The sequence below is a fragment of the Neovison vison genome, chromosome 6 (genome assembly GCF_020171115.1).
Source record: "Neovison vison isolate M4711 chromosome 6, ASM_NN_V1, whole genome shotgun sequence".
NCBI lineage: Eukaryota > Metazoa > Chordata > Mammalia > Carnivora > Mustelidae > Neogale > Neogale vison.
The window spans coordinates 219,399,849-219,425,284 of NC_058096.1; the positions used below are offsets into that span (position 1 = coordinate 219,399,849).

At 60.3% G+C, this 25,436-nt stretch overlaps 1 protein-coding gene across 6 annotated transcripts; it reads right to left on the reverse strand.

The window, feature by feature from the left end:
* Nucleotides 1-318: 318 nt before the first annotated feature.
* Nucleotides 319-19,554, reverse strand: ADAMTS10 (ADAM metallopeptidase with thrombospondin type 1 motif 10). Of its 6 annotated transcripts, none has more exons than XM_044254403.1 (25): nucleotides 17,282-19,554; nucleotides 15,888-16,074; nucleotides 15,353-15,699; nucleotides 14,832-14,988; nucleotides 14,081-14,298; nucleotides 12,257-12,340; nucleotides 11,991-12,136; nucleotides 11,524-11,567; nucleotides 11,284-11,389; nucleotides 11,042-11,188; nucleotides 10,676-10,817; nucleotides 7,941-8,048; nucleotides 7,344-7,489; nucleotides 7,164-7,227; nucleotides 6,085-6,187; nucleotides 5,661-5,794; nucleotides 5,439-5,562; nucleotides 4,497-4,577; nucleotides 4,248-4,411; nucleotides 4,027-4,153; nucleotides 3,803-3,932; nucleotides 3,273-3,477; nucleotides 2,856-3,032; nucleotides 2,623-2,782; nucleotides 319-1,093 (listed from the first exon to the last, which is right to left on the reverse strand). In XM_044254403.1, exons 2-25 carry the CDS (start codon nucleotides 15,973-15,975, stop codon nucleotides 984-986), a joined length of 3,312 nt encoding a protein of 1,103 aa, XP_044110338.1. In that variant the 5' UTR covers nucleotides 15,976-16,074; nucleotides 17,282-19,554; the 3' UTR covers nucleotides 319-983. The 6 variants fall into 6 exon arrangements, with proteins under 6 accessions (XP_044110338.1, XP_044110337.1, XP_044110336.1 ...); XM_044254402.1 differs by having other exon boundaries at nucleotides 17,167-19,554; XM_044254401.1 differs by lacking the exon at nucleotides 17,282-19,554 and having other exon boundaries at nucleotides 15,888-16,214.
* Between the last annotated feature and the right edge of the window lie 5,882 nt (nucleotides 19,555-25,436).

Below are 25,436 nucleotides of genomic sequence, written 5' to 3' on the forward strand. Positions count from 1 at the left end.
CGAGAGGGGAAGATGGCGGGAGATTGAGGAACTTCCGCGGGGCCCGGGAGGCCCGGGCGGCTGGACCGAGCTGAGGGCCTGGGGGTGCGGTGGGCGGGAAGGCCGGGGCCAGACCCGGAGGCTTGAGACCCTCCTTAGAAGCTGTAGTATCACTGGGCTCTGTCCCGGCTGGTGAAAGGCCCCTTTGGACTGATGGGAACCACCTGCGGCGGGAGCGGGGTGGGGGTGGGGCGGGGGGCACGGCCCCTTCCATTCGGTGGCGGGGACTGCGTGTGACTCAGACTCACTGACGCGGTCACAGATCAACACTCGGAAAGCTACACAAGACAGAACTTTATTGATGGAGGGCTTCCTGGCGAGGGGTGTGTGGGCCCCAGGGCAGGGTCTGTAGCACCATGATGGGGGCGCCTGGATGTCGGGGTCCCCCTGGGGCAGGGAGGGCAGAGGTTGTGGTGGATCTTGCCAGCTCTGCCTCAGCCTTGTAGCTAGTCTGGTCAGGGGGAGGGTGTCAGGGAGGTGGTGCTAACCCCCCTCCCCCATAGCGGACATAGACCCACCCCTTCTCCCGCCCCCAGCTCAGAGTGGAGGGATAGGGCAGTGTTGGGGGCAGGACACAGGCAGACCCCCTCCCCACCCCCCCTCTTCACAGTACATATTCCGGTCAAAGGGGGGCAGTATTAGGGGCTCCCTAGGAGTGGGTGAAAAGGGCTCTAGGGCGAACAGTTAGTTGTTCCCTCCTCAAACCCACCCTGGAGGGGGTCTCACTATGAACTGGGAGAGGGGATGAAGAGGGGCCCTGGGGTGGTAGCCCCTCTCCATCCCCCAGCCAGGGGCCCTTTAGGGGTTCCCAATAAATAACTTCCGGCTTCGTCTCACCCTTTACTCCCAGCTCCCGCCCCCTCGGGCTCCTTCAGGCTGGCCAGCTGCGGGCCGGGTCCCCTCCAGCCGGCGCCCAGCGTTAGCTCTGGGGGCCGCGCGCCCCCCTAGCGGCCATGGCAGGTTTTGCAGCACATCTGGCGGAAGTAGGCTCTGCTGCAGAACTGAAATTTGAGCACCAGGGGGCAGTAGGCGACCTTGTTCACGTCTTTGCACTCTAGAGGGGGCAGGAGAGATCAGCGCTCAGGGCCCGTTCCCTTAGGAGCGCATCTGAAGGCTTCACAGAGCTTCCTAACTTCTCTGCCTCAGTTTCCTCGCCTCTCAAAGGGCGCTTATAACTGTAACTCAAAGTTGGGGGGAGGGTGCAAGGGGCGCCTGGGTGGCTCAGTCGGTTAAGTGTCTGCCTTCCGCTCAGGTCATGATCCCCGGGTTCTGGGATCGAGCCCCACATCTAGCTCCCTGCTCAGGTGGGAAGCTTACTTCTCCCTCTCTTGCTCCCCTTGCTTGTGTTCTCTCTCTAGCTGTCACCCTCTATCAAATAAATAAATAAAATCTTTTTTAAAAAAAGTGTGTGGGGCGCCTGGGTGGCTCAGTGGGTTAAGCCGCTGCCTTTGGCTCAGGTCATGATCTCAGGGTCCTGGGATCGGGGCCCGCATCGGGCTCTCTGCTCAGCAGGGAGCCTGCTTCCTCCTCTCTCTCTGCCTGCCTCTCAGCCTGCTTGTGATCTCTCTCTGTCAAATAAATAAATAAAATCTTTAAAAAAAAAAAAAGTGTGTGGAAGAGGCTTGTAAATACGTCATTAGACTGTTGGCGGACTTTGGGAGAGACAGTGCTGAGTCTGGGAGTCAGACTCAGTATTCAGTTACGACAAAAGCACTCCCTTTCAGTTATCCCTTTGATCCATTTGGGGCTGTAATCCTTGCTCGTTTCCCTTTGTGACCGACGGAGGACCCTGAGGTCCAGAGAAGTCGCTCCTTCTCAGGGTATTTGAGTATTTTGTGTTCGTGGTCATCGACCGTCCGTTTGCGACAGTGATGCGGGCTCCCACTTGGCCAGTGATGTAGGACAGGGCCTGGTGCCTAATAAAGGGCCTCACGTGGGTTGTTTTAGTCCATCTCTCTCACGCAGCTCCCAGGCTAGTGAGTATATCATTATCCGCCTGCCCCATTAGAAGGCGCAGTGGAGGGAACCCAATCCAGGCAGTCTGGTTCCAGTGCCCGGGGAAGTTATCTATTGCCCTGTATGGAGAATAAATTCTTAGGTAGGAAAAAAAATGGACATACTTAAAGCATTGGTTCTCTAGGGAAAGCGATTTTGTCCCCCAGGGGACATATGGCCAGATCTGGAGACATTTCTGCTTGTCACCACTGGGGTCAGGACCGCTATTGAATATCCTACAGGGCCCAGGGCAGCTCCCCTTCCCCAAGAATGATCCGGTCCAAAACATCAATAGTGGCAGAGGTTGAGAAACTCTGAATTAAAGAAAAACATTCGGCAGTTCACGGTTCGGACAGAGAAGAATGGGATGAAGGTCACGGAGGTGGCTGGGGGAATGACCTGAGTTTGGGTGCCTGGAAGGATCAGGCGCCTAATATGCTTGGTATACAGTGGCACTAAATACATGCCTGCAGGGAGAGGCAGTGAAGTGCCTGGAGGGGACAGAGAAAGACGCTGCGGTGGTTGGAGATGCGCCAGACCAATGGTCAGGACTCCCACGCTCTGGACAGGGCCCCGCGCCACACATACCTTCGGGGCCGTCCCCGGGGGGCGCGCTCTCGCACTTGGCTTCGCACTGCTGTGTGGCCGGGGGCCGCAGAGCCTCTGCGCACTCACGCGACGGCTGGCCAGTGTGGCTGGAGCAGCGCACCGCGCGCTGTTGCTGCCCGATCCCACACTGTGCGGAGCACTGCGGGGAGTCGCTGCTGAGCCTCGGCGGGGCGCCCCTTCCCTCCGCCCCCGCCCCCCGGGCGCCGGCCTACCTCGCCCCACTCGCCTGTCACCCAGCGGGCCGGGGGACAGCGGCGTAAGTTGCAGCGCATGGTGGCTGGCGGCTTGGCTGCGGGCGGGCAGTGCGCAGGGGGCAGCGTGGCGCGGTGGTCAGAGCTCTTGCACAGGACGACGCGGTGGCGGAGGCCTGGCCCGCAGCTGGGGGTGCACTGCAGTCGGAGAGGGGGTTTCATGCTCCTGGGTGCTCCAGTCCCCCCCACGCGGGGGGGCAGGGAGGGGCAGATGGTGGTCCAAAGGGCGACAAGGAGAGGTCAGCTAACCTTGGACCGGTTTTGGGGGGCACTAGGTCGAGCAGGAGGGGCTTGTGACTGCCGAGAGGTGCCTTGGTGGGAACCCATTAAGGGCATCCCAGCATCCCCCCACCCCCGTAGGGAGCAGTATGGTCTGACCTCTGACCAGTCCAGGGCAGCCCACTCGGGCGGGCAGGCGGGGCCTTGGCAGGCCTCCAGAACCGGTGGGCGCGGCTGCGGGCACGCGCTGTCATCCAGCGCCTTCTCCTCGGCGGCTGACACCCGGCGCTGGCACACCACCGAGCGGCTGCGCACCCCCGCATCGCAGCTGCGGCTGCAGCGGGACCAGTTTCCTACGACCCAGCTGCGGGGAGGGGCAGGTCTGAGAGAGTGTGCAGGGGAGGGCCGTCCCTCCGGCGGGGGTCCCGGCATATCCTCCTCCTCCCCAGGAGCCAGCATCTCGGTGGAATCCCGCACAGGGCTGCTTCTGCAGGGAGCACCCCAGCACACCCCTGGGACATCCCCACCCTGCACCCGCGCTGGGGGTGGGAGGTGCGTCATGCTGAGGGAGAGCCTCCACCCCTCCCCGGGGAGCACTGTCACCCTGATCCTGGAGCTCTGCCCACTCTGGCTCTTGTCACCCCGAGGCTGCAGGAGGCACCCCGAGTGCAGCCTCGGCGGGCACTCACTCTGGCGGGCAAGGCTCCGTGTTGCAGGCGCGCTGCCTCTTGGGGAGCTTGCTGTGGGCGCTGCAATGGTGGGGGGCCACCGCCGAGCTGTCCAGCTGATTGCGGCACTCCACGGCCTGCACCTGGCTGCCTGGGGGGGGGGCGGGAGACCCGCTCAGCCCCACCGGGACCAGCAGCGGCGCCCAGAGGACCGGTGCCTACCCCCGACCGCACCCCGACCTCACCGCCGGCACACTGGGCCGAGCACTTGGTCCAGGGCACATAGTGCCAGGAGTAGGGAGGCAGCGCGTCTCGGGCAATGGGCGCGTTGAAGCGGTAGCGGAGGGCAGCCAGCTCTGTCCGGGCCAGTACCTGGGGTGGGGGAGGAGGCCATCAAGTGGAAGCCAAGCTCCAGTCCCCACAAGGAGACTGATGTCTTCCGGCATCTTGCTCCCACTATTGTTACCATGACGATGAGAGATGCGTTTATGGGTCCCAGGGCTTCCAGGCTCTGCGTCTGATCTGGCCCCTGACGCAGCTGAAAGGTGGTCCCAGCCAGGGGCAGGCGGTGGGGCTGGGGGGTCCCAGGCAACCCCTCCAGCAGCAGGGATTCCTGGTCCCCCTTCAGGGCTAGGAGGACAGCACAGGGGTCAGAAGCCCAGCTGCCCCGACCCCCTGCTGACGCCCAGTCCTCATCCCACCATCCCCAGCTCACCCAGGTGACTGAGGGAGAGGTTCAGGTCCTGGATGAAGATGTGCACGGAGCCTTTGGGAATCCAGACGACTTCCTCATACCCTGGACGGTGGAGCTCAGATGTCATCCACTTGGCCCTTCCCCCACACCTGCCTACCCGCCCCCCCCCCCATTCCTGGCCCTCGATGACAGCAGCGAACCATTACTGCAGTAAGCGCTTACAAGGCCATCCCCTGCAGCTCCAGGTCTGGCTCTGTGAAGTAGATGGGTTGTCACACCCATTTTACAGATTGACAAGACTGAGGCTCAGCGAAGCTAAGCAACTTGCTCAGGTTTGACAGCTAGGAAGTGGCGGGGCTGGGGTTGGAACCCCAACTTTCCTGCCTCTCTGACCACCACAGTGGTGAGGTCCGCTTCCTACCCGCCAGCACAGAGGGATGGGGGCACTGTGGAGGCCCCAACGCACATGGTGACATGGTAAGTTCAGCTGTGGGAGCGTCATCACTTCCAACCCGGGGTCCCTTCCCATCCCCTGAACCCCACACGGGGGCCTCGCTGTGTGTGTTGGCTCCCCGGAGCCACCCCCCACTCCCTGGGGTTGCTGTCCTTCAGCCCAAGATTGGAAGGCAGGTTCAAGTTCACCATACCCTACAGATATCCCTCCCCCCGTAAGACTTTTCCTCCAGCACAGAGTCTCTCAAGCCCCTGGTTCAGACCATGGAGAGTGGTCAACCCCTCTGCCCCCAACCCAGGGCCAGCCTCCCAGGGTGGGGGCGGGGAAAGGTTTAGACGCCAGAGCCCAAGCTAGTCCCTGACCTTGAGCTGGGGCATGGCTGTGCCCCGGGACTTCTTGGGGTCCCCACTGGGCCCCTGGGTCTGAAGCTGACGCTGGCTACTGTGATGGGGCCCGTTCTGCCCTCAGTCACCAAGCGGCCAGAGGGAGAAGGAATGGGGATCTCTCACCAGCTGCAGGCGAGGCTGGGCTGAAGACCCCCTCAATGGTTTCACAGGCACTGCCGTCACCACCACAAACCCGACACTTGTCCTCCCTCAGGTCGGAGCCCAGGACCCGGTCGCAGCCCACGTGCTGGGGAGGTGGGGAGGGTGGGGGGGCGAGCATCAGTGAGCCCCCCTCCCTGCCTTCACTCCCCTATTCCTTGCCCTCTGTCTGGGAGTCCCCCTCACCTTGCACTCGCCGCTGACGCAAATGTCCACTGTGTCAGGGCGACAGGGCGTCCCGTCCACCACGGCGGCCGCTCTCTCCGTGTAGAAGTTGAAGCCTTCGGCCAGGCATGTGAGTGAGCAGGCCTTCACGCCCCCTGGGGGGGCACAGCCCCGTCAGACGGAGGGCCAGGCCACCTGGGACTCCCTGCTCGTTCCCGAGGATGGGGGTAGGGGAGGCAAAGAGGGACAGACCCCAGCCCCAGCATGGCTAGGCAGGTTGCGCAGAGGGAGTCGGGATTCCCAGTGTCCAGTCAAGGAACTGTTGAACCACATCCTGGGCTCTTTGGCCCTTTGGGTGAGGGGGCGCTCAGGGTGGACCCCACGATGCTGCATCCACCTGCTGCCGCCCTCCAGTGCCCTGTGGCCTCCTGGGTCCTTCACTCACCTCCTCGGTATGTCTTCCACGTGTAGAATTTTCCACGGAAAGGGATGCTGTCAAATTCGGAGCATTGCATCTCCCGGAAGTCCTGGGAGCCCGGGGGACAGTCCTGGGGGCAAGAGAGGGACAGGGAGGGAAGCCATGTGTTGGAGGGTGGAGTTAGGGCACGGGCCCGATGCTCAGAGCAGGGTTGGGTTGGAGGGGGGAAGCTGAAGGCAAGAGGCCAGGAGGAAGCTGTGGGGGGCCAGGTGAGACTGGTTGGTGGCATGGGCCAGGGCCAGGCGGTGGGGCTGGAGGGACGGGTACTTCAGAGATGGAGCAGATGACCCATGAGAATTTGGGGCGAGCTGGGGTGCTGGCTGGGTTTCTGGCTTCAGACCATGAGGCCTTTCTTGAGAACAGGCCTAGAAAGGAGCCAGGGGCACTCATTACGGGGGGTGGGGCGTGTGTGGACTCCCTGGAGACAGGAGCGACTCCAGGTGGGGTTGGGAAGACCACTCACCCCGCGGCCCCCCAAGTGCTCCCCGCCCTCTGAACACCCCCAGCTGCAGTAGGTCTTGTGCTTACTGGGTGTGTCCACAGAAGACTCGCTTACAGTCAGAAGCCCCAACCAGCCATGGGGAACCCCGGCATTTAAAGAAGGGACAGCAGTGGAGATGAGAAGACGGAAAGTCTATGGGGAGGAGCTGGGAGCACAGGGCAGGGGTGATGGCAGCGAGGGGGTGGGAGTGGGGTAGGGAGTTGTGGATGGAGGCCATGGTTTCAGGGCAGAAGGGAGGACAAAGGGAGACCCCAAACTGGGTCCTCAGTGGCTACTGGGTTTGGTGACAGCTTGGAGATGGCTTTGGGGTGGGGTTGGGGAAGTTTGGGGAACTTGGTTTTGAAGGGAGGAGGCGTGCAGTGCACTGTAGCTGGAGGAGGATGAGGAGGTCATACACGTTTAAGGTGGGGGAGTCATCTGAGAATGGGAAGGAACCAGACGCTTGCAGGGGAGCCCCGTCCTGTTGGCCCCGGGGCCCCGGGGCAGGTGTCTGGAGGGCAGGGCAGGACAGCGGATCCCAGCCTGGGGTCCTGGGGAAACTCACGTCGGTGTTGCAGGAGCGGTGCCGCCGTCTCTCACCCAGGCAGTACTTGCCCCCGATTGTTGGCCTGGAAGGGTTGGGGTGGGGAGACAGAACAGATGTGGGGCGGGGGGGGGGTGCTGTTAGACAGAGGGGGACCCCGCCCCCGCCCCGCTCTCTTTACAGAGGGTCCTGAGAGCTGACCTGGGGCTGTCGCAGTGACGGCTGGAGGAGGACACGCCGCCGCCGCACGTCCGGCTGCAGTCGCCCCACGGGGTCCACGGGCCCCAGGCCCCGTCCACGCCCTCCGGCCGCGACCCGAAGGGGACGCACACGCGCTTGTAGCACCACTGCGGCAGGAGTTGGGGAGAGGAAGCGGGGTGAGTCCGGCTCCGTGGACTCCCGGGATCCCCGCGCTCTTTCCTGCCCCGCCGCTCCCCCAGCAAGAGGTCTCCGCATCCCTGGGATGGGACCGAAGGGGCGAGGGTGGAAGTGGGGTCTGGGGACCCGGACACAGGCAAGATGGGGGCGTGGCCTAAGCCTACGGTCACCGCCGGGAGGTGAAATTCGCCCTGGGTCTAGCACTGAGGGAGTAGGGGCAGCGGGTGGCCTCAGGCCACGGGCTGGACCTGCGGGCAGTGGGCGTGGCCAGAGCCGACGGAACACGCGCGGAGGCGCGGTGGGCGTGGCTCAAGAGCAGGGGGCGGGGCCAGAGCCTACGGAAAACCCCCTTAGCGGCGAGGTGGGCTTTGCTCAAGGGCAGGGGGCGGGGCCCGCCTGGCGGCCCGGGCCGGCGCTCACCCCCTTGTCGATGGTGTGCGTCTGGCACAGCGTGCCCTCGGCGGCAGGAATGCTGTTGGTGATGCACCGGTTGCTCTTGCTCAGACACCACAGCTCGCTGCAGACCTCCTGCGGGCCAAGGCGCCTGCTCAGGCTCGCCCCCCGCCCTCCTCCCTCGGGCAGCCCGCCCGCCGGGGGCGGTGACACGCTCGCTGCCGCCTAGCGGTGGGGCCCCAGCGCTCCTCCGCTGGGTCTCCAGGAGCCTTCTGGAGTCTTCCTGTGGGGCATGGCCTGAGACCTCCCCTCTGCCTTATGGGCTGCACTTAACCAACATCTTTGTGTGTGGCAAGCCCCCTTAGGCATCACTATCCCCGTTTCACTGTGAGAAAACCAAGGCTTAGACAGGTAAAGTCACTTGCTAGCGGCTGCACAGCTTCTGAGGGGCAGCCTTGGCTCTAACCCGGGCCTTTGATAGACCACTCTGTGATCTCATCACTCTGGTGCCTCTTGAGTCTCCAAACCTGCTGAGGAACGAAGATGATTCTGCATTCCTTGTTGGGAAGGGTTAAGCGGCCCCTGGGAGAACAGTAATTCTGAAAACCCTGGCCTGGAAGATGGCTCAGGTCAAAGGCCTCATCTCTAATTTTTTCCATCTGGTGGTCTTCTTTATTGCTCTCCCCCACCACCCCGCAAACTGTGAAAGCTCCTGGAACTTTTACTCTATGGGAGACTCGGCCTGAACAAAGCCAGGCTGGATCTGGTTGGGATGTGTCTTTGCCCACTGAAAACTCAGCCCGCCTTCCTGTCGGAATCCTGGTTGGGCTGGACCAGTCCCAGGAAGTCACTCTGACCCTTCAGGTTAATATCGCTGGACAAACCCCCTGGGTTCAGGGGTGTCCAAATCTCTGACCCTCTAGCTTGCATCTGCCCCACCTCCCAGGGCCTTCCCCAACCCTGGGAAATGGAGAGCCTTCATTCTCCTTTTTATTACCATGTGCCATTTCCTCTTTGAACCTAATCCTTTCAAGTTTTAATATTCTGGGACGGGACCAGTCAATGGCTGTAGGAAGGGGCAGCCTCTGAGAGACATCTGCACACACATGAGAAGCTCCGGAAAGTTGTTTTCAAGTCCGCTCCCTCAACCGTCCTCCAGAGTCCCTGTCTTGTGCTCCTTCAGAGGCTACATCTCAGTTAAAAACTCAGCCTGGTTTTCTGGCTTCACTTGGCTTGTGTCCTCCCTGCCATTTGTAAATATCACGGGCCCTCATCCCACTTTTGACACCTCTTAAGGAGAACTGGCTATTCCAGTCCTGCTTTTCCTTCTCTCCACAAGGAGGCGCTGTGGTGCATGTGAAGGGGCTCTGAGCCAGTCGGGGAGACTTCAGCCCCGCTGGGGAATTGCCCCCCCCCCACCCCGTTTTCTCATCTTGCCTACATAAAAGGCTGAGAGGCATGTGACAGAGTAGATCTGAAAGAGATTGCACAAACTCCCTGTTATTGTGTAACAATGACCACAGCTATCTCCGGGCTAGGCACTGGGCCCAGCTCTTTACACACGTTAGCCAAGTTATATGTAGTCAATAATTTCCCCCTTTGCCAGGGGCTCCGGGAAGATGTTCCTTAGAGAAATAAAAGAAAGAATCAATTCAACATACAGCCAGTACCTGTCCAAGCTCCTTATTCCGGCACTTCCTCCCCTCCCCCACCTCATTATAAAATTTGGAGTCACAGTGAGACCTTCGAGTCCCAGCTCTGACATGTTCTTGAACTGTGATATTGGGCAAGGCACCCTCCCTATGCCTCAGTCCCTTCACCTGTAATGTGGAAATATAGCAGGATTGTCAAGAGTTTAAACGAGATGAAACATATCACATGCTTAGCACATACTGGGCGCTCAGTAAATGTCAGCCACTGTCATCATGGTTAGGATACCAGGGACACAGCAGATGCTCCAGATTCTTTAGAAATTTGTTAAGGGTGCTACAGTTACCAGTCAGGCTGGGGAGGGTGGGCAAGAGCAGGTTAAGTAGAAATGATGCCAGGGTTTGTCTCCTTGTCTTGCCCTGGGATGAAGTGAGGGCATTAGAACAGCTGCCTTTTCCTGTGTTGAATCGACATGGCCTCAGCTTGGACGTGGCCGTCTAAACTCTGATCTCTGTAGTCTTGAGGAAGCTGGCGGGCCTCCAGCTTCCTTGGGGGCAGCTGGGAGTGGGACCCCCAGCTTGCTTCTCTACAAAAGGATGGGGCTTTGGGAAATCAGTGCAAACCTCACCAAGAGGGAGGGGTGGCCCGGAGGCTCAGAGCTCGTCCAGCCAAGCATCAGGGCCAGGAGATCTTGTGAACCAGTTGGTGGGGGATGTGGGGAGTGAAGACAGGGTGTCCCTGGAAGGCTCTGCCCAGTTCTTTGCTGAGTGGGAAAGATGGTCCGTCCCCAGGGAACTATTTCCACCCCATTTGGAATGTTTGGTGAAAAACTGCCCAGTTAGGGGGTTTGGGACTTTAGTCCTGCAGCAGCCCACCAGTGGCCTGACGGGCTGGACAGAGGGGGTGCCCAAGGTCTCCCCAGACAAGCCCCCAAAATCAGGGGTCTGGAGGGCCAGGAGATCCCACCCTCCCAGTCACTGAGTGCACGTGATGTCTATACACCTGTGCACCTCTTTCCCCCTGGCCCCCACGGGGGCTCACCCCCTTCCCAACTCTCCCACCCCCTGCGGCCCCTCCCCTCCCAGGAAGGAAAGCAGGAAGGCTCTCTCTACCCCGTATTTACACTGACGCGATTTGACTCCATGTTGGAAGCGGCACTGTTCGTCTGCGTCGTAGGCCTGGCCGGGTGCCACCGTGGGGTACACGAAGTCCTGTCTGGGGGGCCGGTTGTTCAGGCACAGCCCCAGGCCTGAGCTGGGGCAAGAAAAAGGAGCTGTAACGTCAGGGGGCTGCAGGCGAAGAGCTCAGGGGCCCCGGGGGGGAGGTGTAGGTCATAGGGTGCAGCCCTATGTAGGGAACAGGACCCCTCCTGGAGGCAGCTCTGGTTTCCAAACCCCACTCCCCCGCGCCCCCTCCCCCACCCCCGTTCCGAGCCAAGGTGAGCCGGAGCGTGGGCGGGCACGCGGGCACGTCCTCACTCCAGAAAGCTGGTGATGTAGTCGCGGCTGCAGGACGACCACACAAAAGGGTTGGTCTTCATGGTGATGTGGGCAGCCATGAGCTTGGCCGGGTCCTGGCCACGGGCCCCACAGCTGTTCCCTACACCGTCGTGGTTCATGCCAAACCTGGGGAGAGCGGCGTCGGCTCCACTACCCGGGCCGAGGAGCCTGCCGTCCGGCCCGTCCCCGCCCCCCACGCCCCGCGGTGTCCCCTGGCTCACGTGTGTCCGATCTCGTGGGCGATGGTGAAGGCGGTGGCCAGACCGATGTCCTCGTTGATGCTGCAGCTCCTCTCGCGTTCGCACATGCCGCCCACGGGGGCCAGGCCTGGGGGATGGGCGCGTGGGGCAGGGCTGGGCTCGGGTTGTGAGGGCTGGCCCAGCCAGGTCCCCACCCTGCCAGGGCCGGGGGGCACCCATCCGCTGCCTCCACGGGTGCCTGAAGCCTAGGGGGTTAAGTACCTAGTGTGCCACAGGGCTTGTTCCTATAGATGCAGATGTCATAGCTGTGGAAGGAGAGGGGGGCAGTCAGGCGCTGGGCTGCCTCCCTAATCCCTGCAGTGGCCACTGTAACCTATTTCGGAGGCTGCCTTCCGCCTCTCGCCCGGAGCCCCGTGCTCTGCCCGCAGTGGACCTCGGGGGGAGCTGGGGGTGCGTAAGTGACCGACTGACTGCATCAATGAGACAGCGAGGGAACGAGACTGTCTGCGCCCAACTGTCCCTGCCTCCCCTCCCCCGCCCCTGGTCCTCCCGAACCAAGGCTCTCAGGCTCCCAGCAGCCCCTCCCCAACTCTGACTCCCCACTGGAGTGGCCGCAGTTTCCCAGCCTCTCCCATCTCCCAGCAGAAGTGGGCCCTGCTTGGACCTGGAGGGTCCTTGGGACCCCGCGTTCCCCTGGCCCATGTCCTGGAGTCCTCCCCACCCCTCACCGCGTGATGAGCACTGCTGTGTCATGGTTGGCCACCCCGTTCTCCGGAATGGCATTGCCATGGCCGCTGCGATTCACGATGGATTTCTGCCACTTGCAGAAGCTGTCCAGGGACTTCCCGGCATGGTGGGTGATCTCCAGGGTCGGCTGCAGACAGACAGTGGGGCATGGGGGCCAGCCACCCCTGTGGGAGGGGCTTGGGCAGGGGGAGGGGGAGACAGGCAGCGCTGGTGTGCGGGGGCAGGTGCGGGGAAGGGACCCTCGCACCTGGTCCTCCGTGAGCAGGATGAGGCGTGTCACCAGGATATTAACGATGTTTCCCAGACTTGAGTCCTGGAAAAGTTTGGCAACCTGACCTCCAAGAAACAAGAGAGACCGAGTCTTAAGAGGGGCCCAGAGCAGGAGACAAAAGGCAAAACGGCAGTAGCCCTCCTTCACCAAGTAAGTCCTGCGGGCCGGGCCTCGGGCTACGCCGGCTGCGCAGGTAGGACGAAGTTCATTCCCATTTTACAGAGAGGCAGACCGACACAGAGAGGTCAGAACCCACAGCGGATAGGTGCCACAAGGGGGCTTCAAGTCTGGGTTGCTCCCTGGTACCTTTCTTTCTGACTCCCCCCCATTCAGCTTGTCTGTCTGTCCTCTATCCCTACCCATCCCCGCAGTGGCCCCAAGTGTCTCTGCCCAGAGGTGGCCCGAGGAATGTGCACATTTGTTCTCATTCCACGGCTGTCTAAAGGTACCGATTTGGGGGAGCCTGGGTGACTCAGTTGGTCAGCATCTGCCTTCAGCTCTGGTCAGGATCCCGGGGTCCTGGGATTGAACCCCATGTCCCCGTGACTCCTCCTCGGTGAGGAGCCTGCTTCTCCCTCTCTCTCTGTCCCTCCCCTCTGCTTGTGCTCTCTCTCTCTCAGGTCAGTACTTAAAATCTTAAAAAAAAAAAAATAAAGGTATCAATTTGAGCATCACCACAAGAAAGTGGAAGTGTCGGGGGCAGGAAGCTCTGGAGACAGGGGCGAGGGAGGAGGAGGAAGAGCCTGGGGTCAGGGGGGTGGTCGCCACGGTGTGCAGTGATCTTGGAGCCTGGGGCATCACTGTCCCACGTGAAGAGCCACAGAAATTCTGGCAGGTTCTAGACAACTTTTTTAAAAAAATTTTATTTATTTATTTGACAGAGAGAGATCACAGGTAGGCAGAGAGGCAGGCAGAGAGAGAGGGGGAAGCAGGTTCCCTGCTGAGCAGAGAGCCCAATGTGGGACTCGATCCCAGGACCCTGAGATCATGACCTGAGTGACCTGAGCCGAAGGCAGAGGCTTAATTCACTGAGCCACCCAGGTGCCCAGGTTCTAGACAACTTTGAAAGCCCAAGGGAGGGAAGCAGGGCTAGGGCAGAACGTGCTATGTCAACATTTTGGGCCACCTCTCTATCTGCTGACCTTTTTCTCTTCCCTTTTTGCATCCGCGAAACAATAGCGCCCCTTGTCAGGCTCTCACTGCATGCCAAATGCTCTGTCTGGCCCCCCGCCCCCCTCCCCGCCCGGACTCTTTCCTCCTGGGGTAGATACTATGACAACAGTGTCGTACAAACATGGAAACTGAGGCTCGGAGAGATCCAGAGTCTCGACAGAGAGCTGGTATGGGCCCTGGGGATATCTGAGTGTGGGTGAGCGAGGTCACCACGTGCAGTGGTGGGCAGGTGCCTGCGGGAGGATTCAGGTGGCCCCCTGTGTACTGCTGGCCTCGAGTTCAAGCTGCGTCCTTGTTTTATACAGCAGGTGCCTGCGCAGCCTCAACCGCGTGCCTGGGGCTCTTCCAAACGCTATCCCGATTCACTGCGACTGCCTGAGCCTTGAGGAGGAGGTACTATTCCTACTCCCATTTCACGGGTGGGTAAACCGAGGCACGGGGAGTCGGGGAGGGACTGGTCCAAGGGCACACAGCTCAAAAGCAGCAGAGCCGAGTCTATGCTCCTGGCCGCCCAGCAAGTCTGCTTCTCCTTATTCCTTGCCCAACCAGCCTCCTTTCTCACTCCACCCCCTCCGCGCGGGTTCCCTGATCTCAGGACTCCATGGCTGGGGAGGGGGAGGCACTTACAATGTTCATGATGGCCAGCACGTACTGTTCCACGTCTCTGCGCCCGTGGTAGGCCACCATCATCTTGTCAGCCACCACCAGGGTCTCCACATAGCGCTCGCGGCTGACGGAGCGCTTCAGGCCTGGCTGGCCTCGCTCTGTCTCATTCCCCAGGGGCCTGGCGGGGGGCGGCTTCAGGGTACGGAGCCACCACGGCCGCCCCTTCCATGGCTTCTCATCTGGATGGACAATTTCTGGTCATTCTGCTGCCTGCTCATAGGTCTGTGACCCTGTCTGATGGCGCATTGGCCCCACGGGCCGGCAGACCCCTTGCTCTTTGGCTACTGGGTGTCCTAGGTGTCCAATGTCTGGCTCTACTATGGTCCACTACCCCGAGGAGGGGCTCTACGCTGTCACATTGGTTGGTGGCACGGACAGCTGGGCCCCACAACAACCAGAGTGACCGCGCCACTTCCTGAAAATTCCATTGCCCAAACATAGGCGTGGAGCCGCCTGCCTTGGCATGGGCACTGTGCACCATGTCCGTCTGATCAGACACCTGTCCCCCTGCAAATCTGGTTGTAAATTGGACCTTCTGAACAGGGTCTGCACCATGCAGTGGCTCGAATCAGCCACTCATCGGCTGCTTAGCTGTCTGATCACCCCGTCATCCTGGAGACATAGGGTTTATGCCTGAGCATCTGTCTCACTCACGGCGGGGCCGTCACACACTGCTGCCTCCCTCTGCCCGCCCCCACAAAGACAGATGTACCTCTCACTCCACAGGCTGTGTCCAGGTGGGGGTGACGCAGAGAGGAGCGCTTGTACACCACATGGGGGCCACTGTCCTCTGGGCCCTGGGCCCCTTTGGGCCCACCTTGCAGGGGCTCGATCAAATATTCTTCTTCATCTGCCACAATCAGGCCATGCTGGGGGTTGGGGAGCAGGCGGAGGGCTTGGATCAGGCTTTGGTTCCCAGGGCCCATGGGACCCTACCTATGTCTTTACGATTCCATTCTTTCTGTCTTACTGGGTTTATGTTGCTTTTCCTTTCTCACCTTCCTGAGGAGGAAGTTTGGTTGGTTTCCTTTGCAGCCTGACCTTATGGCTACACATTTTCCTCAAAGTTCTGCTTTAGCTATGTCCTAGATCATCTAATCCTTGTGATTAGCTCAAAATATTTAAAAAAAACCCATCCACCTGGATTCCTTCTCTGGCCTACATGGAGAAGTGTTTTTCATAACTCCTAAGCTGGTGGGCATGTCCCCCTGCTTCCCGGAGCCCTCTGCTCACCAGGCCCCCGCAGGTGCTGATGGCCACATGGGAGCTGCCAGCCTGACCGTGCAGGTGGCCGGCGTAGAGGCAGTGGGGCCGGGCAGCCCTCTGCCAGGCCAGGCCCTCCCGTGTCCAGTACTCCACGGAGACGTGCCCTGCTAGAAGGCGGGGGCTGCGGGTCAGGTTTAGCAGGAAGTGGGTGCTGGGTGCGGCCACCTTGTAGTAGAGGCGGGACTCTGGGGCTGGCCCTGTGCCCCGACGCTGCCTCCGGGGCGTGGGGGGCGAGAAGGCCAGCAGGGCCCCATTGTGGTCCACTCGCGTGGGGAACGCAATCTCATAGCTCTCCAGACTGGACAGGAACTCATCTGCGGGCGAGGGTCAGAGGCTTGGGGCGAGCCACAGGAGCGATTTGGGTCTTCGTGCCTTGGCTATGGGGCCAATGATGCTGGCCTCACTGACCCCAGGGCCCTCCCCCAAGTGACTGTCATCCCAGCCCCACTGACCCTTCCTCGGCTCCTCGTTCCCTCCCCATGCTGCCCCGGGACGCCCCTACCTTGAGACTGGAAGGCGTGTATGACTTCGAATGTGAGGCCCAGCCCCAGGGTAAGGGCCCAGCGGAGGATCTGGTAGGCGGGAGCCATAGAGGCCACGTGTCCACATGTCTCTCTCCAGCCCCGGCTGCCGGCAGCCCCCACAGCACCGCCTCCCCTGTTCACAGCCTGGGCAGCATCACCGGGCTCCTGGGAGGGAGGAGTTGGGTCGGGGGGCGGGTGCCTTGTCCTGCTGCCCAGTGTGCCAGTGCTGAAGCCCACTCCTCCCAGCTTCCGGGATGCCCCTGGCATTTCCTCTCCCTGTCCCCACCCCCCTCATCCTCCCTATGCTACAAGGGTACACAGGGGATCATGACTCGGTGGGTACCTACTACATGCCAGCCACCGGCCCGAGTGTTTTCACACCATTTCATTTCATTTCCACAATAATCCTGAGGACTCGTTCATGGCTAACGATAGGCACCGCAGAGATGCCGTCTCTGCCCACCGAGGGGCCATCTCCTGGGAGTGACCGAACCAGAGGAGTTCAGATTGTGACAAGTCCTCTAGAAATAACGGGGAGGCTCAGAAACTGGGGCATGGAGGATGAGAAGAAACTCGTCACGAAGAGACAGGAGAAGGTGCCCAGGGAGAGGAGCAGCAGAGGCAAAGGCCCAGAGGCAGGGAGGACCTGGGTGTGGACCCAGGAGCACAAGGGCCAGTGCAGCTGGGCAGAGTGCCTGTGGGGAGGCAGGAGTACAGCAAGGGGAGGCTGGAGTGGAACACATCTGAAGGCTGTGCTGGTCAGTGGGCATTTTCAGCCCAGGTTAAGCCAGAAATGATTGGCTCCTCCCACTAATCCTGTCTGACTTAGGCGCTGCCATTGGGTCCCCCGCCACAGGGAGCATTATTCACACCTACAGTGGCATCTGTCCCTCTGACCTCTCCTCCACCCTCTGTTTCCAGCCTCGCCCCTGGTCGACTCCTTCTCCTTTCAGATTCTTCTTTCTGGGAGCTCTAGGGTTGTCCGGGAGAGCTCGGTTTCTCTGGCATCTGCCCCAGGCCAGCCTGCTGCGCACAGACACCACTTTGGGCCACTACCCTGTGCCAAACCCTCCTCCCCACTGCTGTCTCCACCCTCCTCCTCCTCCTCCCCTGTGCCGTTTCCCCCTTAATCACACACTGTCTTGTTTTCTTTGCAGCCTGGCCAAGTCTGAGAGTTGATCTCCAAACAGGGCAGTTCAGCACACGAGGGAGGGAGGCAGGTTTTCAACAAGATGCAGACTTAGAAGCTGACATTACCCGCTTCTGCTTGGACCCCTCCAGCGACGGGGAGCTCACTCCAAGACACTCTGTGACCCTACTGGTCCCTTCAGATGGGCTAATGATTATCCCTTGTTTTTTGGTTTGTTTTTACCTTTTGGGGGTGGCAGTGGGCGGCCTGGGGTCAGACACCTGTGCGTGAGCCCCTCTGTGCCTCAGCCTCTTCTTTAGTGCCTAGACAGGGAGGGGCAGGGAGGAGGAGCTGGCCTGGGTCTGAAGTTCAGGGGTGGCTGAGAATACTCTGCCCTTCCCCCTGACCCTGACCAACCTCCTCTTGGATTTCATCCTCCCTCAGCTCCTGGTCCCCTACCAAACTCCCTCCTCCCCTACTGCTCCTCCCTATGCCCTGATCTCCTCTTGCCTCCTCTCCTGTATTCCATCCTGGAGACCTTGACCAGTTTTGATTAAACCCCTTCCTGGTCAGTTCCCCCGACCCTCCCCTTGCCTTAACCACCCTCCCCTCCCATGCCAAGGTGGCAACGTTCTCATTGCAGTGTGAGGCTGGAGCTCCCTTCCCCCAATCCTGTCCCTCTCCTTCTTTCCTGCACTGCCAGGCCTGGTGCAGAATCTCCCCCAAGCCGTTCTGTGGCTCTGGTCCCGGCTGCAGTGTCTTTGAGTTTCTCTGCTCTGCACCCCTGAAGTCCTCACCACTGTCCTCTGAGGCTGGGCCCCTCCACCTCACAGCAGCCTCCCTTGCACTTCTGGCTCAGGTGGGGTACGGGGGTGGAGGGGGAGGAGAGGGTGTGGAAGGAGCGCATAGGTGGGTGGGGATGAGGGAGGGTTGCAGGGAGGGCAACAGGTGTCCCTCCAGGGCTGGGGGGGGGTGCGCGTTGGGGGAGGATCTGGGATGGTGACCCCCTTGCAGGGTGGTAGCCAGGGGTGACCTGCCATGGGGGTACTGGGAACAGGTCAGTGGGTCTGAGGAGAAAGTGATACTGAGGGTAGGGAGGTTAGGGGGGGTCCCTCCCCCCCTCGCTGCGCCCGGCTGGGGGCAGCAGCAGGGGTCTCCACCAGGATGTGTGCGGGACTGCATGTGTGTGACTCTGCGTGTCTCTGGGCGTGTGACTGTGTAAGTAGACTGTATGTACCTAGGTAACTTTGTGTGTGGTGTGTGTGCCCATGTGACCCTGTGTGTGGCCGTGTGTGTGCCCGTGTGGCTGTGTGCACGGGCGCGCACGCACGCACGAGCGCGCGTGCCCGGGCTTGGCCATAGCTCCCAGCCCCTCCTCCCAGAAGGCAGGAGGGAGGAGGCCAGCACCGGGACTGGCGCCGGAGGAGGAAATGCCGCGGAAGCGGCCCGGAAACAGCGGAGGCTCCATCCCATCCCAGCGATCGGGACGGACCCGCGGCTCCACGCCCAGACCTCCTGGGCCGGGCCGGGGAGATTCGGCCGCTCCGTGGAGGCCAAGGCTCAGGCCGCCCGGGCAGAGGCCTTCTCCAGGCGCCGCACATCTGGCTGGGCTGGAGGCAGACCCTGCCGGGAGAGCAGACAAAGGCCCGCCCGCGGCCTGCGGGAGGAGGGGGCCGGCGCCCCGGCGGGTTCCCCCCGACTAGCCACTAATTAAAGGCCCTGAGCCCGACGGCCTGGAGACATTTGAAGATGGACGGCTGTGGCCTCCGTGACCGACTCAAGGGAAGTGGGAGGTGCCACTCCCACACCCAGACACACAAACACACCGTGGTAGCGAATGCACACACTCAAGGGTGACCACACCTGCGCCGCTGGGGTCCCACAACTGGACACCACAGACCCACAAAGGGCTCGCATCCCAACACACCGACACGCTCAGAACACACACATCGGGAGGCAGACGCACGAGACACACAACCACACACTCCCCAGACCTATGTGCACACACACGTACACACTCATTCACAGGAGACAACCCAGAGACCCACACTTGGGCCTACACACACAGACATTACACACTCGTTCACACACTCCCACCAGACAACGGACAGAGTCCCGCAGAACTGACATACACACCAGACGCACTCACATACAGGCATTTACACACTTGTTACACTCAGACACACCCGGAGACAGCGTAGAGACACGCACACACTCACCTAGACATCAACACAGCAGGCACTTAACTATGTCAGTTTACACTCACACCTATGCACACACACCCCACCCCACACGATCGCACACAAACACACCCAGACCCTCATGGACATGTTCCTGCGGACACACACATGCAGCTGCACTCACACATACGTGGATGCCCACACGCACCCGACACACATACACGCACGCAGCGAACACACCCAGACAGGCGCCCGCATGACCTCAGGGTCGCGCACACTCGGGGACATCACACACCGTCACGACCCCCGCCCCGCGGCTGGACGGTCCGACAGACCCGGGCCCGCGGCCGTCCCCGCCCGACGCGGACACACAAGGTCACCCGCGGCCGCCCGGCGCCGGCCGCCTCCCCCCACCGGGCGCCCGCCGGCCCCGCCGAGCCCGCTCCCCGCCGCGCCGCCCGCGCCGTTACCTGCGGCCGCCCGCCCGCCCGGGGCCTCCGTCCGCCGTCTCCGCCGCCGTCTCGCCGCCCTGCGCAGGAAGGGAGGGAGCGAGCGCGGCGGCGTGGCCGGGGGAGGGGGCGCGGGGAAGGCACTTCCTGAGCCGCCTGCCAGGGTTATAAAAAACCCCCAAACCGCGCGCGGCCAGAACCCCGCCCGCCGCCGCCGCCGCCGCCCGGCCTGGGCCGCGGGCTGGACCCGAGCCAGGGACCCGGGAACTCGGGCGGCCCCGCCCGGACCGGGCCCGCCGTGGGGGCTGGGTGGGTGGCTGGGTGGGGGGGATGGCAGGCGAAGGAGGGGGAGGGAGTAAGGTGGCAGGTGGGGGAGGGGAGGGAGGCAGGGTGGGGGGAGGGGAGGGAGGAAGAATTGGGTAGGGGTAAGGGGAAAAGGAGGGAGAGGAGTCGGGGTGATTGGGGGAAGGGAGATGGACTGGAAAGAGGCGGGAGGAGGTGGGGGATGGAGAAGGAGGCGCCGTCGTGTGGGGAGGTGACGGGAAGGAATGGGGCGCGGAGGGGAGGAGGGAGCGGGGAGCGGGCGGAGGGTGGGGGAGGGGAGAGCCCACTCTCTCGCCGCCACCACCGCCAGCATCGACAACAGCTGTTATTTATTGAGGGCTAGTCCTGCTCAAACAAGCATTTATTGGGCGCCACCCGTGAATAAATCTCAGCCCGCCCCTGCCCTCCCGGAGCTCCCTTCTGGGGTCTTGACCTGCCGCGGGCCTGGTGGGTTCCATTTCACAGAAGAGAAAACCGAGGCTAGAGACGGGGAGAGTGACAGTTTCCTGAGCGCAGGGGCCTGGGGTTTTTATTTATTCCTGGGGGGGGGCGGGATTCTCAGTAGATGTGGCGCTAACACAGGGATGGGGCTGACCTGCATAGTCAGGGCAGGAGTGAAAATCCATCCCAAGGTGGCGGGTAGAGTCCTAGGCCCTGGGTGCGGGACTGTGACCCCCAACCTCACAGCCCCAGGCATTTTCCAGGCCTGACCCCCAGGGAACTAGGGTCACACCCTCCGGAGTCTCCCTGCAGGGTGGGTGATAACAACCTTACAGGCCGATGTGGGGAGGGGTTCATTCAACAGCAAACATTTGTTCCTTTTGTCCTGAATTTGGAAAGTTAGGTCAGGGCCCAGGTATACAGCAGGTACTCCATAAATACCAGACTGCTCCTGGAGCTCCCACCACATTGTGGCCAGACCGGATGGTTTGCTTACCCCCTCCCTCCATTGCCCACATCCCCCATTTGAGGAAAAAGTCCAGTAAGCCAGCTCTGGCCTCTGTCAGCAGTCCCTCCTTTTCATGGGGGCCCCCTGGGAGCCCACCTGGCCGCCCACCTGGCCGCCCACCTGGCCTTCCATTTACCTCTTTCTCTGCCCTGGCATTCTCAATTTCCCTAATGCTGAACCCTCCCACCTTTAGCCCAGGGGCTCCTATAGCCCCTGGGTCTTTAGCCTGATGCTGGGTGGCCACCAGGCATAGCTGGAAATTTCAGGGCTGCTTTGAGCCAGGAGCTCCCAGGCTCTGCCACTTCCTAGTTTACTAACCTTCTTATAATCATTCTGTGAAACTGGCTCTTGGATCCATTTCTCCTTCTTACCACCCTGCAACCCCCAGATGTCCCCTGGGGGTCTCCCTCTCCCCCTGGGGGTGTGGTCTGTGTAGTGCATATGACTCAGCCCTAAGCCACTCCCACATCCCCATCTCTGGGCCTCAAGGGTTGGGGGGGGATGGGCATGTCCATGATTTGCAGGGAACTCTGGAAACCTTGGAAGCTAGAGTAGCATTTGCAGTGGAGTCCCTATAAAGGAGAGGCTACTTGTAAGAACAAAGCCACGAGGTGGAGGAGGGTTATGGCCCCAGGGCCATTGTTTCAGCCTTGAGCAAGCTGTTCCTGAAGCCCACAACTGGGATTTCATTCATGAAATCTTTATTGAGTACCATTTTGTGCCAGGTGCTGGTCCAGGTACTGGGGACATGGTCAGCAACAACAACAAGGCAACCCCACTGAGGTCACCACCCTGTCTCTTCCCCCTGATGTTGCCTTGACCACCCCACCTTGTCCTTCAAGTTTCATCTCACACATCAACCCCCCCTCCCCCCACTTCCAGATTACATCCACACACCTTCTCTCCCATTTCCTGATTTATTTTACTCTTAGCAGGAGTCACCACCTAACACTCTGGAATGCTTATTTTTGTTGGTTCTTTCTCCCTCACCACAATGGAAGCTCTGAGGGAAGAGGTTTCCATCTGTGTGGTCCACAGCAGTATCCCCAGTGCCTAGAACAGGGTCTGGCACGCAGGTGACATTACGCAGTATTGAGTAACTAGGGAGCCAGCCAAAGGCTCCTGGGGACATGACCTTGACACTTGAATGTTAAGAAGGAGGGTGAAGGTGTGAGAGCATTCTAGGGGAAAATCACAGCAAATGCAAAGTCTGTTACGCCCATCACATTCTCTTTTGACTTAAAGAAGCTTGGACGGACTTAAAAAGTTTTTTTTTTTTCTTCTGTAACTTAAGAAATTTTAGAATCCAGAGCCATGCAGGGCGTGCCTGGACGGATGCAGTACTCAGTGCGGCCACAGGAATCCCGTTGCTGCCCCTGGGACGGTGGGGACCGAGGAAATCAGAGACAATGAATGATAAGCACGTGACCCAATGTTGGAGCACCTTTGAGGCCCGAGCTCATAACGTCGGCACCGTTATCATACCCATTTCCCAAATGAGAAAACCGAGGCACAGAGTGGCTGAGTAACTTGCTCAAGGAAGCTCAGCAGCAGGTGGCAGAATCAGAAAAGAACCACCAAGGCAAACCACTCAAAGGGAAGGCAGGTGAGCTTGAGGGTGAAGACCTGGGATCATTGCACTGAAGTGTGGGGGGGACCCCCTTCCTCAGGGGCTGGAACCCCCACCTCCAGCCTCCATGCTTGATGTTTCCCCCTTAAATATTGAGATGAACCTTGCTTGCCCCAGGCCAGGTGAAATTGACAGCACCCCCATCTCTCCCCATTAGCGGTCAGGGAGGGCTCCTCCTTGGAAGGCATGTTTAATTACAGGTCTGAGGGATCAGTAGGAATCAGGCAGTGGGAGAGGTGAGGAAGGGTTTCATGGCACACCCGTGTGCGGAGTGAGTTTTGTCTCAAACTCCGCCAGGCACGGCAGAGGGGGACAGACAAACACTGTGTGGCGTGGCTTATATGGGGCATCTGAAAGAGCCCAGCTCATGGAAACAGACGCTGGAATGGTGGTTACCCGGGGCTTCGGGGTGGGGGGAGGTGGGGAGAGGTTGGTCAGAGGGTACGGACTTCCAGTAGGAGAGTGAGTTCTGCAGATCTCCCGGACAGCCAACAGCGTGGGGAGTGAACTTAGCAATGCTGTATTGATACCTGCAAGCGGCTAAGAGAGCAGAACGTCAGTGTTCTCAGCACAGAGACGACTGGGTAACTTGTGGCTTGAGGAGCAGGTGCTTGCTAATGGGACTGTGGTTAACATTTTGCCATGTATCAGTGCCCCAAATCAATATATTGCGTGCCTTAAATTTACAGCATGCTCTGTGTCAGTTCTAGCTCAATAAAGCTGGGGATCAAAGGTAAAACCAAAAAGCCCAACTCTGCCTGGCAAATACAACACAACCCTCCCAACTACCCCCTGGTTCCAGAGCCCTGATGATTCCTCCCTCCCGCAGCCATCCCCCAGTCCCCTTTTCCGGCACCCCTCTCCTCCCCAGCTTTGGGGCTAGGATGGCTTCTGCGCACATCAGTCCTGATCTCAGAGAGATGATGTGATGGCTGGCCTCACAGTTTCTTTCCTGCTGCTGGGGCAGATGTGCACGGCTCAGCTGTCCCCCTCTGCTACAACCCTGAGCGTGGGACCAGCCATTTCCCCCCAGCCCCAGGCTGCGTGATACAGATTTTAGACGTGGCTCCTTTCTTGTCCTGCCCCACCTGGATCTCTGTGCTGCCCCTGGCACGTCCAGGCGAGTGGTCCAAACTCCAGTCTTCTCTTGTTCAGCCATGCTTGGCAGAGGATGAATAAAATCTCCCTCTCCTTCCAATGGGGGACCCCTGGGGGTGGTGACCTCCTTACATCTTGCCCATAGGTGTGACGGGGTGGGGGTGGTGAGTGAGCGGGGCGGGGAGTGCTCTCATGTTGGGAATGTGGCTTTGGCAAAGTCCGAGTTGGCTAAGAACAAGGTCTTAGCATTGGGGACCATCTCCCGTCACCAGGGTGGGGGGAGTCATGCCCAGATAGAGCAGCACCTCCCACCCCCTTCTCCAGGGTGACCCAGGTCCAGCAGAGGGGAGCCAGAGTATTGCGCCAAGGGGGTAGCGTGCAGAGGACACTGGTTTCTGGGTTTCTGCTGGGCCCCATCAGGGCTGCAGCCTCAGTCCTGGGGAGCAGGAAGACCTCTAGAGAAAGCAAATGTGTGCTCTGGTTCTTAGACCCTGTGGACACCAGGACGCTTCAGCGGGACTGTGGATCTGAAGAAAAGAATGCTGATGATCCCCGGTGGGGGCTCCCCAGGAGGGGGGCGCTCTGAAGCCTCCTGACTCCTGCTTAATTGCTGTGTGTCCCTGGCAAGTTGCTTGGGCTCTCTGAGCCTCAATGTGAATGCAGATATGGGCGCTCAGTCTGTGCTTAGCGCCCGGCTGTCAGCTGAGAGGCTGGTACGGGTACTGCAGGTGGAATCTTGGCAGGGAGGTGAATAGCTCAAGACTAGTTTTGTTCTCTTTCCTTGTCCAGGACGATGCAGGACAACTGTAAATGCCTAGTGAAAGCTTGCCAGGCTGTTAGGGCCCAAGACTCCTGGGATGGAGGGTCCTTAGGTGCCCCCTGTGGACGCAGAGCCTCTTTTTCCTTCTCCAGCTTGTCCCCCAGCCTCAGCTGGGCGGCCCTGGTGGGGCCAGCGGGCAGGCAAACATGGTGTTTAAGATCCTGAGATCTTGAGGTCACCACCGAGCCAAAACCAAGAGCCAGAGGCTCAACCGACTGTGCCACGCGGGCCTCCCCCTAACACTGATTATTATTGCTAGCTTGGGTTTCAGGCTCCAGACTCTTCTGGGGGCTCCAGCAAGCAGACTTCTCCATGCGGATCACCCCCTGCCCCATCTGAGACTGTAGAGTCAAGGCAGCGTTTTCAACCAGGGGCACTTCTGACCCCCCTCTCCCCAGGGGACCTCTGGCAATGTCTGGGGACATTTTTGGTGATCATGCCCTGGGAAGATGGTACTGGCTTCTGGTGGGTAGAATTCGGGGTGTTACCAAACACCCTACAGAGGCCAGGAGCTTCCCCAACACCAAGATAATCTGGACCCAAAGGCAAAGAGTATGGAGGTGGAAAAACTCGGGGTTAAGAGCAGGCGCTCTGAGTCACATCTCCTTCTGTCTGGCCCAGGGCAGGTGGCTCTCCCCTCTGAACCTGCTTCCCCATCTGTATGATGGGGATCGTAGATAGTATCGCTTGCACAGGACTCTTGGGATCAGTAAGCGGGTGAGGGATGGAGGGGGTTTAGGACATGACCTGGGTCCTAGCACGTGTTCAGTTAGTGTGGGACAGTTGCCACCGATGAGTTATTATTAGTGACAGGAAGGATAATGGTGGCAGTGGTGGCCCATGTTGTCCACTGTTCTGACCTCTGATTTCTGAACTCTCGCCCGGAATAACCAGCCCCTGTTTGCCCGGACCCCGGTGACCCCACAGCCAAGCAGATTTACTTCTGAT